General features: G+C 44.7%; 1 protein-coding gene across 2 annotated transcripts in view; it reads right to left on the bottom strand.

The window, feature by feature from the left end:
* The window catches only part of Syndig1 (synapse differentiation inducing 1), a 164,809-nt gene that overhangs the window by 92,609 nt on the left and 54,556 nt on the right, over positions 1 to 17,644 (bottom strand). For both annotated transcript variants that reach the window (XM_052726204.1, XM_052726205.1), the window contains exon 2: positions 8,193 to 8,750. In XM_052726204.1, the coding sequence (XP_052582164.1) occupies positions 8,193 to 8,672 (480 nt within the window). In that variant the 5' untranslated portion in view covers positions 8,673 to 8,750. The remainder of the gene's footprint in view (positions 1 to 8,192; positions 8,751 to 17,644) is intronic.

Below are 17,644 nucleotides of genomic sequence, written 5' to 3'. Positions count from 1 at the left end.
AAGCCCAAGGCAGGAACTGAAGCAGAAATCACAGAAGACTGCTGCTTACTGGCTCACTTCCTCTGACTTACTCAGCTACTTTTCTTACACATCTCAGAAATACCTGCCTAGGGTTGGCACCACCTACGGTGGACTGGGCCCTTCTACATCAATCAGCAGTCAAGAAAACGACCCCCGACATGCTCACAGGTCATCTAGTAGAGAAAATTCTTCAACTGAAGTTTCTTCTTCCCAGGTATCTCCAGTTTGTTAGCAGTAAAAACCAGTAGGCTACCTGTTCACATGTAAACACCCTCTGTCCACATCTGCCACATCTGATGCATGCTGAGATACCCATGTCCCAAATTTCACATAGTGTTTCAGCAAGTCTTCACAAGAGTTCTTGGAAGCAGGGTAGGAAGAAGTCAAATCCCATCTCTAGAAACTCGAAAAATAGTCAACAACAGCCAGGTCAGGACTCCTAAGCTCAACAGAGGCCAACAGAACACCAAAGATGTTGATCCGTGTAGAACAAATTTTGAGTAAGAACAGATGGACCTGCTGTTCTTGTGGGTTGCCCCTTGCCTTCTCTCAGTGTGGTCCCTGAAGCATTTATGTGAGGACAGGGCTGTCTAGAGAAACTAGCAGCTTTGCTAGTGGGAAGGACTAAACCAATGGAAGCAGAAGTAGAGACCCATGCCTGGTTATGAGAGGGGGAGTCTAAGGCTATAGTCTTGGGCCAAGTGTCAAGGTGAGTCTAGTCAGAAATTTGATAGAGCGTTCCCTGGAAATGAGAGAACCACAGAGAGGCTGTGTAAACTCACCTCTCATCCTGGCTGACCTTGGGGCAAAGAGAGGGGTGAAGCACGAGGGAATAAGATGGACAGTGGAATCTGGGAAAAACCGGAAGCTGCTTGAGTACATCCCCAGGCGCTGTGGGCACATTGAAAACGTTGTCTGCTGGAATTATCTGGACTCACTTTCTAACCAGTAATGAGCTAAATCCCAGGAAGTCAGACAGAGAGGGAGAGGAGAGAAGTCGGGAGAAAAAAACTAAACACAACTATAGTAATCTCATTGGCCAATACCACAGAAGAAAAAAAGATTGTACACATTTAGTCCAGGAAAGTCACTAACAAAGCAAGTAATAAAAATAAATAAAAATAGAAGGGACTAAGGAACCTACATTCCAAGTAAACATCTAGAAAGCATGATCCATATTCAGAGTAAAAAAAAGCAGTCTGGAGAACACATCTGAGTGGGTAGATGTGCACTTAGCAGGACAAGAAGGACCCCAATGCAGCTGTTGAAAATATATGCCTAGAATAAAGGAAGTCATATTTAAAAATAAAAGAGAGCATGATGACAATGATTCAGCATCTTATTAGTAAAGAAAAAGAAACTACTATTGAGTCACTAGGTGGCAAACTGAAAATGTAATCTGAAATAAATTAAAATAAAATAATAAAAATCTTTCTCAAGACAGACTCAACATGGCAGAAGAATCTACATACTTGAGAGACCGATCTAGTATCCAACTTGGACAGAGAGAGAACAATGTTAAAGGGGAGTGGAGAGCATACCAGAATGTTTACAACAGCTAACAGCATCCTTAGCTGTTCATTATAACTACTGTTCTTTAAGGCTCACCACTTTTCTTTTTAAAGGTTTCTAGTCAGTGCAATGATGTAAACAAAAACAAACAAACAAACAACAACAAACAAACAAATCCTCCAAAATCCCCCTACCCAAATCAGCCTAAATTCCCCTCTCCTTATGATCACACGATCGATCCCTCATATCTGAAGCCAGGAAAATCAATTTTCAAAACCACTATCATTTTCTAAATATGTTTTGCTTCCTCTGGGTCAATGATTCTGCATGTTATTGTCCAGTCTTCTTCACATCGTTTGGTTTTCCTCAACTGTCTTTTGAAGGCTCTCTGCTTTCCTAAGCATGTATGACTTCAGAAAATCTCCATGGTAGTTGCAGTCACACAAGCCACACGTTTCTGAATGGAAGCACAAACACAAAAGTCTCAGAGGACCCAGGCTGGGGGTTCTCAGAAGCCAAGAAGTGGCTGGTGATAATCCCAGACCTGTCTCTTTGTGATCAGTTTGCAGACACTGCACAATACTGACACAGAAGTTTGCCATAGTATACCCTTCCTCCAGTACAGAAAGAAAAAATAAATAAAAAATAAAGCCATCATGGTCATTAGGAGGCAAGAACCCCGAGTTAGCAGATCTGTCTTAGCTCCAAAGGCTCTAGCAAAGTCAACCTCGTGATGCTGGAAGGACTTCTAGCACATGTCATTCCTCATCTAGGGAGAGACCTTAGTATTCCCTATGTCCAGTGTTGTGAGCTTTATATGTCAAAATTTGCAAAGTTCCTGGAATGGAGCCAGTGCTCTGTGAGTTCCCACTGGTCTCCTCCTTTTTACTGCAATGAAGAAAAGGTCCAGACCTCACGGGACAATTTAGACAGTGTTCTATGTGCTTCTGAGTCTGAACAGATGTGCATTGAAAGAAATCAGTCGGCAGTGATGTGTCTTTTGACACAGGTCATCACTGATGACAGCAGGAAGGCAGCGAAGCCCTCCTACCGTGGACTCTAACCACTTCAGCTCACTCCATGGCTTTAACTCCAATTGTATGTTTTGTAGAACTGCTTTATTATGTGCCCCTGTAATCTCGCTGCTTGAGCTTAATTGTATGAAATGAGAAGTGGCTTCCTCTCGTTGGTGCTCCTGGAAGCTTTAGGTTTTAGGTGAGGGCTGGGAATCAGATGAAGCAATGGTCACATACCAATTCCAAATTCCTGGTATGTGACCATTGCTTCATCTGATTCCCAGCCCTCACTTAAAACCTGCAGCTCCCTTCTGCCAGAAAGGAGGTCCTGAGGGGTTGAACACCAGGCCAAATTATTTCCATCCAGACTGCCCTGAAGAAACCAGTAAGGTGCCTGTCTAGTGAGAGTGTGTAGTGAGCAATCCTGAAAAACCCTGGGAGGTCTCCCAGCTTCATCTCATCCCATGCCAAACCACATCCTGCTCCCGGACTTGGTAACCAGTAGCAGGAAATATTGCAAACACCTGATGGAGAAATAAATCCTTCCATGAGTCTTCTCGAAACTGATGGTGGAACCCATGCATGACACTTCCACAAACACAAAGACAAATGGAAGACTCCACAATTTGTCTCAGAATTGTAGCTGGATGGGAAAGGCTGTCTTGCATCTAGGATTGCCTTGTACAAAAGAGGAGCTGATGAGCATCTTGCCACCCAGCATCCAGGAGCTCCAGCTCTCAACCATCCTGGTGAAGAGAATTCTAACCTGTCACTCCATCACTCCAGCCAACAGGTAGCCAACATTAACAAGCACAGCTGCCAAACCAATCAACCAACAGTTAACTATGGGCAATAGTGAGGCCAGAGGGACCAGCAGACCAGTCACCAGCTAAGCTCAACTCAGTGTTGGCCTCATGAGAAATTCTTGTTTTAAGTCACCAAGTCTTGAAGTGATTTGTTACACAGCAAATCTAACCAACACATGTCTGGGGTCTTAAACAGCTTAGAGGAATTGAGAGTGGCTATACTCTGTCCTGATTTCTTGTCCTCAGAGTCTGTGAGGGATGGGAATGTCTTAGTCTGGGTGAGCTCCTTAGAGATTAACCAGAAAGTCCGTCTAAATGCCCAAGTGAACAGTTTGAACACCGTGCTGTTCCATTAATGTTATTTAGAAGGCCCTTCATCTGACCAGAGTAGAAATATCAGGTAGTGAATAGGTAGTGAAAGGCCATTCTAAGATATAAACACACAGTAATACCACAACTAAATATTCTAGTTACTTGATGCTTTTTTTTTTTTTTTTTTTTTGGTTTTTTGAGACAGGGTTTCTCTGTGTAGCTTTGTGCCTTTCCTGGATCTCGCTCTGTAGACCAGGCTGGCCTCAAACTGGCCTCGAACTCACAAAGATCCACCTGGCTCTGCCTCCCGAGTGCTGGGATTAAAGGCATGCACCGCCACCACCACCGCCGCTGCCACCACCACCACCGCCTGGCCAGTTACCTGATTCTTAACAGAATTATTGTTTTTCTTGGTTGCCAAGGCCACTGCGAGGGCAGAGACAAGCACTTGAGTGGTGCAGCTCACTTCTCCAGCCCCTTGTGCTACCCATCAAAGCCCTGTACTTATCAGGATAGGTGAGTCTGCCCCCCCCCCCCCCAGCCCCTTAACATCACCTCCTAATTTTTAACCCAAGAGATTGTTTCTGGATAGATGTCAGATCTCTGCAGAGTTCTAAAACAAACAAACAACAAGCTGAGGTCATTGTGTGAAAAACTTGCAATAAAGTGGAGCCCAGCTGGTAATGGATTGTCAAAATGTAGATCCAGGCATAGCACTAATCAATACAAACTGCATTTAAATATTGGTCATTTAGTTGCAAGTTCAATCAGATACCTACACAAGTGTTAAGGAGGAAAATTCTTAGGCCTTTATGAAGTCTCAGAAGAGAAGTTGGTTGAGGTCTAAGAAGATACATAATTACCTCTTCAGCTCTCAATGATCTTGACATATTATGTCGTCAATTATTCAAGGAATGTATATGAATATGTCAAGAGTGAAGAGGAAATAATACATGCAAAAGAGGAAAAAGGATAATGGAGATAATCAGAAATTTCTTTCACAGTTTCAATCCAGCCAGTATCCCATGCCATAATTACAAGGACATAGTGTACCTTGAAGCTGATTTTCCAAAAACTTTTACCAGAGCTGCACATGCTCTGTGGGCCCCTCTCTTTATCATCAATCAATGATAAATTTCACTTTTGAAGTATGCCCTTTGCATTGCCAAATGCCGTCCTGATTTCCTTGCCATTCCTTATGATAACAGGGCTCTGTGCCTCTAATTTGCTGTGTCTCTTCCTTCTGTCCCCCTACATCTCTCCCACATCTTCTTTTCACTCTATAGCTAGAGCAGCTTCTCAAAAACACATCTTGTCTGTCTTAGTTAGGATTAAATATTGCTGTGCTGAAACACCATGAGCAAAGGAACTTGGGGAGGAAAGAGTTTATTTCACTCACAGTTTCGCATAACCTTCCATTACCGAAGGTAGTGAGGGCAGCTGTAGCACTCAGGAGAGCAGATCTTGCACCTTGCCTGGTTGTCAATGATGGCGTGGGTACAGATGAGCTGACCCCACCTCCTCATCATCCATTTGGTGACATGGGTGAGGGAAAGATGCCCCCTACCCCTTGCCACCTGTGGCAGATGGGAGAGCTGTCTCCCAGGGTCACGAGGAGCTGGAGACCTGGTCCTGCCCCTCACTGATTGCAGCACATGGGAGAGCAGGCCCTGCACCTGACCTGGGGATCACACTAGAGCTGGCCTTGTTGGCAGGGGAACAGGTAAACTGGTCCTGTAGACAAGAGAACAGGAGAGTGGCACCTGCCCCCTCCCTCATATGCCATGTAGTGATGTGGGTGGGGGAAATATACCCCCTTCCCACACCTTGCCAACTGCGGCAGTTAGGAAAACCAGCTTCTGGGATATGAGAACAGAAGCGAAGGCTCTGTGTCTCAACAACTGCAGCAATCTGGAGAGCAGGCCATACACCTTGCTTGAGCAAAACAGTAGAGCTGGCCCTGGTGGTGTGAGTGCAGGAGAGCCAGACCTGAAGGTGTGAAAGCAGGAAAACTGGCCCTGCTCCTTGTTGCCTGTTGCACTGGGCAAGCTAGATGGGGCAGTGCTGGAGAGGTCACCCTACTGGTGACCATGAAGGAGACTGGCTGGCTGATGAGCCCAGCTTCCACCCAGGCTCAGAACCAGGGCTATTAGTTATCCCACCACAACATCCACATCATCTATGAATGGCTAGAGTATGTGAAGGGGCCAAATCTGCAGATCCAAAGATCTGGATCCACAGGACACAGGACAACAACAGGCTATCCAGGAGGAGTCCCAGTGAGGGCCCAGTATCAATAGGGTAGCAGAAGCCAGAGGCTTTAAGCCAAACATTAATCCATTGCAAAGAACAAGTAAAGATGTATGGACTAAGGGGTATACTGTGTGACTCACTAGGCCACACTACAGCTTCCACAAGGAGATTTTTGTTTTACTTTGTTTTGTTTGGGGAGGGTAGAAGCAAGGGAATGGGGAGATGAGTGGGATCCAGATGTGTGATGTGAAATCCACAATGAATCAATAAAAAAGGTTTTTTTGTTGTTTTGTTTTTTAAGTAGTGAGGGCAGGAACTCGGGCAGAGCTAGAAACTGAAGGCAGGAGCTGATGCAGAGGCCGTGGATGGGTGCTGTTTACTGGCTTGTTCCTCATGGCTTGCTTAGCCTACCTTCCTATAGAATCCAGGAACATAAGCCCATGACTGGCACCACCCACAATGAGCTTGGCCCTTCTCCCATCAATCGCTAATTAAGAAAGTGCCTTACAGGCCTGCTTACAGCCTGATCCTATGGTGGCATTTTCTTAATTGAGGTTCCTTCCTCTCAAATGACTTCAGCTTGTGTCAAGTTGACACAAAACTATCCAGCACATTGTCACAGCCTTCTTGCCTGAAATCTTCCATGTTTCTCTACTACAGCCAAAGCCTGCAGCCTACAGGCCTCAGGTCCTCCATGTGGTATCCCACTTGCTCTGTGCTGTTTTGCGGATTAAGCACTAGAAGGTTCTGATTCTCAGCTACTTCATACTTTTTACATTGGAATCTAGCAGGTGGGCCCACAGGATGTGGCACAGCAGAGAAGTCAAGAGACATGAAAGATACAGATGGGCTTGGACTCCCGAGCCCTGCTCCCTGTCCCTGAAAGCTCTGGCGTGTCAATCTTCCCTTCTGTCTTACTGTGTGACTTTCCTGAATCTGGTCTCCCTTAGATGATTAAGGTTCTGAGTGGTAGGACCCTGCTTCTGCTCAGGCAGGCTGCCTCTGTACTCACCAATCTCCAAAGGCCTTAGCATTTCTGTTCAGCTCTATTCAGGGTCAGCTGTTTCTGTACTTATCTCCTAGGGCTGGGATTCTCTCCCAATAACCCACCAAGCCTCCATATATCTGGTCTCACAATACAGGGCTTCCACTTCCATAATGATCTCTGACAGTCTCCCACTCAAACCAATGTCAGATCTACATCCTCTTCAGGGACTGTTTTCAGAGCCAACAAGACACTCTTTCACCAGAATTTCTGTGTCAAATTCCAACTGCATTTGTGGTGCTTGCTTCTCCAATTCATACAGGACCGGCAGATTTAGACACTTCCTCTTGGCCAAACACCGAGACTTTGGCAAACAGCAAGTACTTGCAACAGGCATTAGCACAGAAGCCAAAGCACCCAGCATCTAGCTTCCCTCAGGCTCTGGCTGGCTGCATGCTCTTATCTTCCCATTAATGTCATAAGATGGTATAGAGGTCTCTGCTTACGGAGGTGGCTATTCAGAGACCCGTTGGTGGCCCTCATAAACTCCTTTCCTGAACATTGTCCTCAAGCCCCAGGTGAACACCCTCTGTTTGCTGCTCTTCTGCACTACAGCAGCCCCTCAATGACTCACACATCACATGGCTGGCAATCTCTGTGCCATATCTCAGAGAGTCCTGCTTGTATGTCTTTGTGTGTGTGTCATTCAGATGCCCCCATTTGTCTTAACTACTAAAGATGTAAGGCATGTTGGCTTCAGGGACATAGTTCAATGGACCACTTCTTTCCCAGGATTTGAGAGGTCCCAGGTTTAATTCCCTTATCTCCCCTTTTAAATTTCTGTTGTTTCTCCTGGAGAGTTCTGAGGTAGAAATGATCTACTAGTAGAAACTTCAGATGTCAAACTAAGGGGCCCACTGTGACAGCAAAACACTTCTCTAATTGTTCCCACACCATATGTCTCTAGCCTCATATGTCCCTCTCTCTGTCTCATAGGTTATTCAGTGGCAGTATCCTTAACTGCCCAGCCATCCAGTGCTGGAGTTTGTTGCCCTGCCTACAGGGCTATTACCAGGGGTCACCTTTGGCCAGAATCACTGCACAGCTCCCAGTCTTTTTCCATTCCTTCCATCCTTCACAAATGCTCAGGAGTAAAGTGGTACCAAGAACATCTTCTGTATTTTTGCATAACAGTTTCACTCCCTGGCTTTTGCTGAGCACTCACAAGTACTCCCCAGACCCCATTGCCCCCATCCCAGAAGGTCTCCAACAAGTACATCCTCTGACCTCCAGCTCCTGTAACTCCTCTTCTTCTTCCACATCGTAGGACAGGGTGTGGATTTTGATGTCATCAGCTGAGAGGTCGATGAATTTCCCATCGGGGTATTCCAGGCTGTCTTTGGTGGGTGACCGGTCCTCAATGAAGGTAGTCTCACAGCAGTCAGTGGCCACGCCATCCCCCCAAGAGCGGAGTACACCATCTGAGTAGAGGATGATGTTGGGACGATAGTGGGACTCCATGGACTGCTGTAGTGTGTTTGGGTCCAGCAGTTGCTGCACTGGCTCACTTCTGCCTCCTTCCAGGCTGCCTGGTGTTGCATTGGCCACCAGCCTGTGGCTCTGGTACTGAGGTGCTGGGTAAACGGACACCAGGCCATCCCTGCTCTCAGCCATGAAGTTTCTGGTGTTAATTAAGCCATTCCTTTTGCCAGCATCACTGATCTTACTGTGCACCAGAACACTCTTCTGCTCAATGATGCCATCCATGGTAGACTCCCTCCCTGCTGGGCGTCAGGATAGCAGGCTGTATTCACTGGTCACACGAGCCCCATAGGACCCATTTCCCTGAAGGAGCAGGAAACAGAGAAAGTAAAAATTATGCAAAGTTCATCACACAGACCCACATTGAGTCAGAGTTTATTAGTCATTTGACATGCATAGTAGCTACAGAGTCAAATAAATACAGTCCATCCTGTTCTGTGAATTTCAAAAAGGCCCCATTAGTGTGCCATCCAGATTAAGCCAGAAATCGATTACCTGCATCTCTAAGAAGTCTTTGCTTCCAAATGGGGGAAGCTGCAGGAACTGGATCTACTGCAGCCCTGCAGAAGCCCCTGCCTGCCAACAGACATCTTGAAACTCCGAGAAACTCAATCACATTAGCATCCCAATGGTCTACAGAGAAATAGAGTTGTGTTTCTGTAGTGGGGATTGACTATTCCAAGCACCCAACCATTCATTCAAGCAGGAGAACACACCAAGAGAAGACAGTTTAAAACCATACCCTGCAGAGACAAAAACTTAGTGGCAGGAAGACCATGCCACTAGATGGTATGTGGACACAGTTCCACACTGAGGACATACGTTATGTACATACCAGTGCCTTCTTGTGTGCCTAGTAGGATGAGCACTGCACTCATAAATAAACACTGACTCCAAAAGGTGTAGAAAGAAAGAGAAAGAGGAGAGAGGGCGAGGAAGGAAGAACGAAGGAGACCAGAGCTTAAAGTTCTAGGAAATGTAACGAGGGCATTTCCTCAGATTGCATGTTAATAGCCATTATATATAATAACATCTCGTGTGACTGAGGAGATGGCACAATTAGAAAAGTGCTTGCCATGAGAGCATGAGGACCTAAGTTAGATCCCAAGAACCCACATAAAAGAAAAGTGCCCAATCCTCTAATCCCAGCACTGCGGGGCAGAAACAGGAGGATCCCTGGAGCTGGCTGGCCAGCCAGTCTTGCTGAATCAGCAAGCTCCAGGTTCAATGAGAGACCCTGTCTCAAAAACCTAAGGTGGACAATGCTTGAGGAAGACATGTGAGAGCAAGCTCTGACCTTCAAGCACATGCACACACGTATGCAGACATGCACATGAATATGGATACCCGCACAAAATTTCATCTCGAGCTCCTCTAGCACTACATTTTCTATAACCTTTAAGTATTTTCTAATTATAGACTTTTGATTGTATGTGGTGGTAAATACAATATTCTAAAATTGCACTCTGATGAAAGGAAGAGTGGTGGAGAGGACCTTTGTGACTAATTGAAAATTCTGAGATCAGGTTCAAATAGCGAGGTCAAACTACAGCATAAGCCCCGAGAGATAATAGGAATTATTAATGTGAAACCATGTACGGTTTAGAGAGGGGTCACAATGCACCGTCACCTCTGCTTATGCAGGCTTGACATGTCTATCTCCAGAGATGTTATTCCTATTTGGGAACTAAAATCTTGAATTAAATTGCTTGATGAGAGATTTTGTAGGGGTGACTGTAATATACCAAGGGTAACCTGTTTGAGGACCACCTCTATGCTTCATGTTTTTCAGGCACTCACAAGGTGCTTCTGAGGTATTTCTGGTCCCATCTTTCTCCTTCTACAGAGTAGGACCTGGCCTGCCCTGCTGACCGAGTCCCTTGTTATCATTGTGGTCTGGTGGGTGTATTAGCAAGCCTAGAGAAATCTTGAAGACCCAGCTTCTCAGCCTGAGTTCCATCTACCCAGACCTTGTAAATATCTTTCTAGCAAACACTGATTGCATTGGTTCAAATTCGGCCTTTCAGCTTCTTCCATTGAATTGCATGCTTTCGGACAACCAGAAGTAACATTTCCATTGGCTGGTGAGTGCCCATCACTACTTCTTGACTTTTTCCCCTTATGATTCCCGTTGCATTCTTCTGTGCCAGTTTGACAGCTGCTGAGGTCAGCATCCTTCTTCTACCCAGACAGGAAGTTACGACCAAGGAATCAGTGGCGCATTTTCCCTTTCTTGCACAAGGTATGGAGCAGGCACATATGGAGTCAGGGACTGTGTATTGAAGCAAACTGTCTTCAGAATTATGCAATTAGAGTAAGCCCTGGTGTTGTCTCCCTGAGTTGGCCATGCACTAGAGGTGGGTTCAATATTAAGGTGCTTTGAGGCAGATATGGCTTCATTTCTTTCATCATCCCTGTAGTTTGTTGCTCAAAGTGTTGTTGACACACAGAAGACTCAATGGTTCCTGGGAGTTGGTTAGAAATGTAAAAGAGCTGAGGTATAGCTCAGGCAGACAAAGCACACTTAGAACACACTGGGTCCTGAGACTATCCCCTGCTCCACACTTATGCACATAGGACACATACAGACCAGAAACCGCAGCAGAATACATGCCTTTTGAACCACAACCTACATTCTTATATGATTTCTGCATCTCAGTCTTCACATGAAGGCTTAAGGCTAGGTGAGCTATGTAAGTATGGGTAGGGGGCTTGCACTATTCTTTTTCTGTTTTTGTTTTTGGTTTTTTTTTTGAGACAGAGTTTCTCTGTGTAGTTTTGGTTCCTGTTCTGGATCTTGCTCTGCAGACCAGGCTGGCCTCAAACTCACAGAGATCCACCTGGCTCTGCCTCCCGAGTGCTGGGATTAAAGGCGTGTGTCATCACCGCCTGGCAGCTTGCACTAATCTGTAGCAATGTAATCATGTGACAAGTTGTTTGGTTTTATAGTTGATTATTTACTCTTTTTTTTGAGATTATACCATAATTACAGTATTTTCTCCTTACATTTCCTCCCTTCAATCCCTCCCCTATACCACTCCCCACTCTCCTTAAAATTCATGGCCTCTTTTTTCATTGGTTATTATGACATGCATAATATAAATACATATTGTATTTATATAAATATTTATATTATATATAGTAAATATAACCCACTCTGGCCATATAATGCTGCATGTATGAATGCTTTCAGGGATGACTGGTACTAGACAACCAATTGGTGTGCTCTTCCCTGGGGAAAACCACCTCTCTTGCTCCCAGAAGACATGTAAATAAGAGTGAGACTAGCTAGAAAGAAAAAAGAGTCTAATAAATGAGGGAGGGAGGGAAGCAAGAGAGAGCCTGAATCTGAACAAAACACAAGATATACAAGTATGAAATTATCAAATATGCATTGAACACATGCATGAATGTTTTAAAAATAAAAAGAAGAAAAATGTGAAATCTGAAACACTTCAGGTCCAATGCATTTTTGAAAGATTTATTATTTAATTATGTGCATGTTATATGCATATGAATGAGAATTCAGGTGTCCCCAGAGGCCAGAAGAGGAGGCCGGATCACTTAGTGCTGGAGTTGCAGGAAGATGTAAGTAGGCTAAACTTGGATCTTCTGTAAGAACAGTAAAAAAAATCTCTGAGCCATCTCTCCAGCCCCAAGATGTAGTCTACTAATAGTTATTATTAATAGCTAAGATGCCTGGGACTGCTTTTAAAATAATCTAGATAGAAGAGGTGAGTACTGACAATGAAATAACACCGGTGATGAATTGAGAATTCATGAAATTGGTCGATGAGATATGTTTGCTGCTACATAATTCTCTCTAGTTCTATGTATGTCTGCAATTTTCTATAATAAAGAAGATCTTTCACCACTCAGTGAAACTGTGTGTGTAAGGGACACTGCAGGCAGAAGGAGCAGCATTAGGCCAAAGCCAGCAGGTGTGTGTGGGGGGGGTACTGGCAGTAGGTAAGTAGAGAGAGGACCTAGACATGAAGGAGGAAGGGTAGGGTCTTCTATGAGGCCTTTACTTGTTTGTTTCTCTGTGCTGGGTATCTAAGCTTGAATCTGGTGCATCCTAGAGAATTTATTACTAAACTGTCTCCCTATCTCTACTTGGGGGCTCTTGAGTCCCTGTGTAAAGAGACAACCAGTGAATTGCAAAGGTTTTTGAGTGAGATGCACTCATCACAAAGGCCATTCAAGTCTGTGGGTCTGTGAGCAGTGTGGGGAATGAGTTCCAGGAAAAGTATACCAATACAGATCTGGTACTCCACAATAATACCATCTCTACTACTCAGCTGACTTCAGAAACACAGAATATCCTACAAGATTTTACATGACCCAAGAGAGCCACAGCAATGTTGCTTCATGCTGTGTGTCCCACCTATGTGAAAAGAAGTCATGATGAGGCAAGCCAAAGAGTCTCCTCCAGTTGCCCTTATTCCCTAGGGAACAAAACTACCTGCTGGCAAGACCAAGTTTAGTTTCTTCAGTCCTCTGTCATGGACAGGCTCCTGGTGTGGGAGGCAGGCATGGTGCACTGGCTCAGAGTTACAGGCTCAGTTCAGAACAGACAAACTCAAAGCATAGCTAGTCCAACCCAATCAGTTTCTACTAAGGTTAGTAAGGCAACTGTTTACCTGAGACTGCTTCTGAAGAATCGTTGGAAACCTGTTATGAATTTCCTGCCCTAGAAACCCACCAAAATAAAAGGCAACAAAGGGCAACAGAACACACCTGAATGGACAGAGGCAGAGTTCTGACCCCCTCCATTTCCCCTGTGCTTGTTTTCTTTGTGGCTTATTTGGTCATTTATTCTAGATGCTTCTACTGCTGTTAGTCTAGACCTAGACTCTTTCTCCACATAGATCTCCTTCTGTCTTTAATTTCAAATGCCATTTCCTGTGCTTCATCCCTTGGATGCCATTCAGGGACAAGGACCTGTTCTTGGTCCTGGTGACGCCATATAGACTCAGCTCACTCTGCCCAGCTGGTCAGATTTTTTTTTTTTCAAATCAGAAATATGGTAATCGGATGCTCCTGTTCCTGTCCTGTACAGGACAGGTCTCTCTCTTTCCCTCCCTCTTCTCTCCTCCCATCTCTCTGTGTGTCTCTCTCTCCCTCTGTCTCTACCTCTCTGCCTCTCTGTCTCTCTCTCTGTGTTGGGGGAGTTACTTTTAATTCATCAAAATATAATTAACAGAAGAGATGTTTATAAAAGAACTCTAGATTTATTCATGTTGGCACATTTAAAAAATATATGAACAATGACATTTGGGGTCATTGGCCATCAAGCCAACCGTCTCTTTCCGGAGGGCTGTGGGTGTAAAGTCCCTGCTGGCATAGGATCTTCTGAGAGACTCTCTTGAATGGTGACTGCATTTCTAGGCCCCAAATTAAACTTTATCTCCCTCCAACTCTATCTCATGGGCTGAGATTCAGAATGCCCATTGCTCATTCTTCCTGGAGCAGGAATCTGTTTCAAACTGGCCTTTTGAGTATGAGAGATTCTCTTGGGAGAATCTACCACCCTGCCTTCATCTGCCATCCAGTAATTCCCAGGCCATTTCTTTCTGCCCAGTAATTGCCATGTGATCCACCTCAGCCATCACTTTCTCTCAAAGGAGAGACAAGCATCAAGGGCTTCACAATGTCCCACTCAAGTTGTTACAATGTGCCTGCCATGTTCCTAGACACAGCTCCCTAGTCAGACCCACCCTTTCAGCCACCTTCACACTTCCCATGACCGGCCCTACATCCTTCACCTTGCTCCATAAGTGCTTGAAGAGTAATAAGCAATCTTTGGTCGATGATAGTCAACAATGGATCTCACAGTAAGTGTGTCAAGAACTTTACTGATGAAAATGGAGCATTCCTCTTATTCAATGAAGAAAAACCTCTTGTTCAATAAGTGGTCCATAGAGCTGTGCGATAGATCACCTATCTCGGACTACACTGTGAAATCTAGTGGCCTCTCTTGATTCATAAATAAAACTTTCATTTCCAAAGAATCTATTTAGCCAGAGGTTCTGCATTTCTTAGCAGGAAGCATATCACTATACAATCTCCTAGAACAAGCAATCTCCTAGAATTTGCCGTTGGCAACAAAAGCTGCCATTTAATTTTCATCAACAAGGTGTTGGCACACATGCCATCAGAGAACATCAAGCCACTATGAACTTGATTAGGAAAGGAGGTGATCTATTCATCTTAGTCTGGTTTGTGTGGTTACAGTAAAACACTTGAGGGTGGATAGCTTGTAAAAAGAGGTTTGTGTGGCTCATGACTCTGGTGTCTAAAGGGTCCAAATATCATGATGTCAGCCTCTTGGTGAAAGCAAAAAGGCATGGAAGGGTCAAGCACACAGGGTGGTTTGGCTTTACAATATGCTTTTGAAAGAACTGATCCAGTCTTGATCCGTTCCCAAGAGACAGCATTGATCTGTTTATATGGGCAGAACCCCTGTGACCTAACTACCTTCCTCTAGGCCTGGCCTATTAGTGTCACTTTAGTATCTCTGATAAAAGGATCTTTGCAAGGACTTCCATGCATGAACCTTTGGGGAACGAACCACATTTAAACACAGCATCATCAAATCTCCAGTTTATTTAAGGCTGATGATATCTAAAGACCATAGAAGTGCTGATTTTAGAAGCTTTCTAAAGCTGAACTGAGGCCACCAACCTGCAAACAGGAATCATCTCTTAAGGCAAGTCAAAGACAGTCTTTGAGGACAATGGGCTTCATAAGGACCCAGCCAGCTCCTCATAGTGCAGCTAGACTCAATTACCAATGCAAGTTCATCAGTAAAAGGGTCAAAATGGGGACTCCAGGTTATCCCTCACAAACAGGTGAAGGAAGGAAATGGCCATGCATCAAATCATCAGCATGTGGCAAGGACAGAGCAGGCACAATCATGTATCCACTTGACAAGCATCTAGTGGCACCAACTGAGAAAATGTGCAGGATTAGGGATCATGGACACCTTGGCTGGGATGCTGCTCACAGCATAGGAGAAAGACAGGTTTACCTAAGTGCTGGGGTGTGATGAGAGCTAGGGACAAGGTGAAATGTGCCTGGTAGGAAGAAGCATGTGGGCAGTGACCTAGTTTTCGGATAAAGATCTTGCATTTAAGGAAAGCCCTGAAGGGTTGGGTGGAGTTAGTTTGGTCACAAAGAGAAGGGCATGATCCATGCCATATGTTTAGGGCCCTGAGGCAGAGAACAGACAGGAAAAAGGCCAGGACAGCTGGATCACACACAGGCTAGGAGGAGAAAAAGGAGGGGGTGGAGATGAGGGCAGGAGCATCATCCTGTTATCTCCAGGCCTTACACCCCAGGCCCAGATCTTCCTCAGTGTGTAATAAAGGAAGGGAGGGTGAAGACTCTTGCTTCTGATTAGACCCTTAGACAGGGAAAGTTGATCATGGTGTCTCCTGTAGTTTCATCTAGCCAAAGGATAAATGGCCCAGCACCAGTATCCCTAGAGTATGGTAATGCTCCCACTGGCCTTCCAGGGACCTGAGCCTCAGCTCCCTAGAGATCATTTACTGGATGACTCAGAGTTTCTCTTTACCTTGCTTCCCTAGACCCTTCTAAATTCTTATCTCAGGGTGCAGAAGTTTAAATAGCTTTCACCTCTTCTGGAACCTACATTATTTGTTCCCAATGTGAGACATTATAGGGTGGAATAGGGGGAGTATAAAGTGATGTAGACGAATTTCTAAACAGTCTTATTAGATAAGAAACACAGAACCAAATACAGAGGTAATAGCCAAAGAGATCAGGGAACTAGCGAAGAGCCAAGACTACCTTATCTTACCATCTCGCCGCCGTCTCTTCCCCAGAGAGCTTCTTCCTGTCTAACCTGTGTTTTTATTGCCTTTCTGTTCTGCCTTCTCATTGGCTCTAAGACCAGCCACATGACTTCCTTGTCACTGCCTGTCTATACAGACCTCCAGGTCTCCATGGTTGGTACTGAGATTAAAGGCTCACGTCATCATGCTTGGCTGTGTCCTTGACCACACAGAGACTCTGCCTGCCATGTGATCAGATTAAGGGCGTGTGCTACCACCTCCTGACATCTGTTTATGGCTATGTGACCTCGCTGAGTGACCTCTGATCTCCAGGCAAACTTTAACATACAAATAAAACCACATTTCAGCACAATTAAAATATCACCACAAAGGGACTTTAGGAAGGGAATTAAGAGTAGAATGTTGTTAGAGTGAAGGTTTGTGATCAAGCCTTGACAGCTTTGTAAGAAAAGGGACATTCCAGGACATGCACATATACCCAAACAAATACCATCACACACACACACACGCACACACACACACTTTCTCTCAAAACCATTCAAACATACATATCTGCACACTTAGACTCACAGGGTCACACATATTCACATTAACACCCTCAAACACACATATCTCTTACTTACACTCAGTCTCACTCACATACCCTCATTCCCACACATTCATACATATTCATTCGCTCAGACTCACAGAGCTCCCATACACTCTTTACCACATTCTCATGCATACATACTCTATGTCCTTACACAGTCTCCCATACTCACACTCTTACAGTCACACACATTACTGCATGCACATATCGCATAGAAATATAAACTCTAACACTCACACATTCATTCACACAATGATATACATATAAACACACCCTCACTTACACACTCACACTGACTCACCCTCGAATACATATACCTCATACACAAACATATACTCTAACACCCTTGTACACTCACGCACAAATCCACACACTCTCACACTGACTCAACTCATACACACTGTGTACCTTGCCATGTGATGGGTGCTCTGTGTTACTTTATGACTCTGCCAGAAAGATGTGTCTCCTCTACCTTGGGCTAGAAATGTAAGCAGAAATTCACCTCTTTTAAAAATTATTCTTAATTTTATCTCTTTTCTTTACAAATACTGTAGTGTTTTGCAACAGAAACTAGAGCTGCAATGTATGCACAGTCTGAAATGACCATCCTCTGTGATAGGATTGGCGAATACCCTTGTTGTCATCAGAAAGCCTTCGTCAAGTGACTGATGGATCAGAGATCCATGACCAAACATTGGATCCATGTTTAGGGAGTCCTGCTGAGGAGAAGAAGGAGGGATTGTGGGAAACAAGGGTGTCAGGATCATTGGAGGAAGACCCACAGAAAC

Source organism: Peromyscus californicus, unplaced genomic scaffold (genome assembly GCF_007827085.1).
Source record: "Peromyscus californicus insignis strain IS unplaced genomic scaffold, ASM782708v3 Scaffold_7__1_contigs__length_154581171, whole genome shotgun sequence".
In the NCBI taxonomy this organism is placed as follows: Eukaryota; Metazoa; Chordata; class Mammalia; order Rodentia; family Cricetidae; genus Peromyscus; species Peromyscus californicus.
The sequence above is the reverse complement of the archived record's forward strand: the minus strand, read 5'-3'. Positions and strand labels throughout refer to the sequence as shown.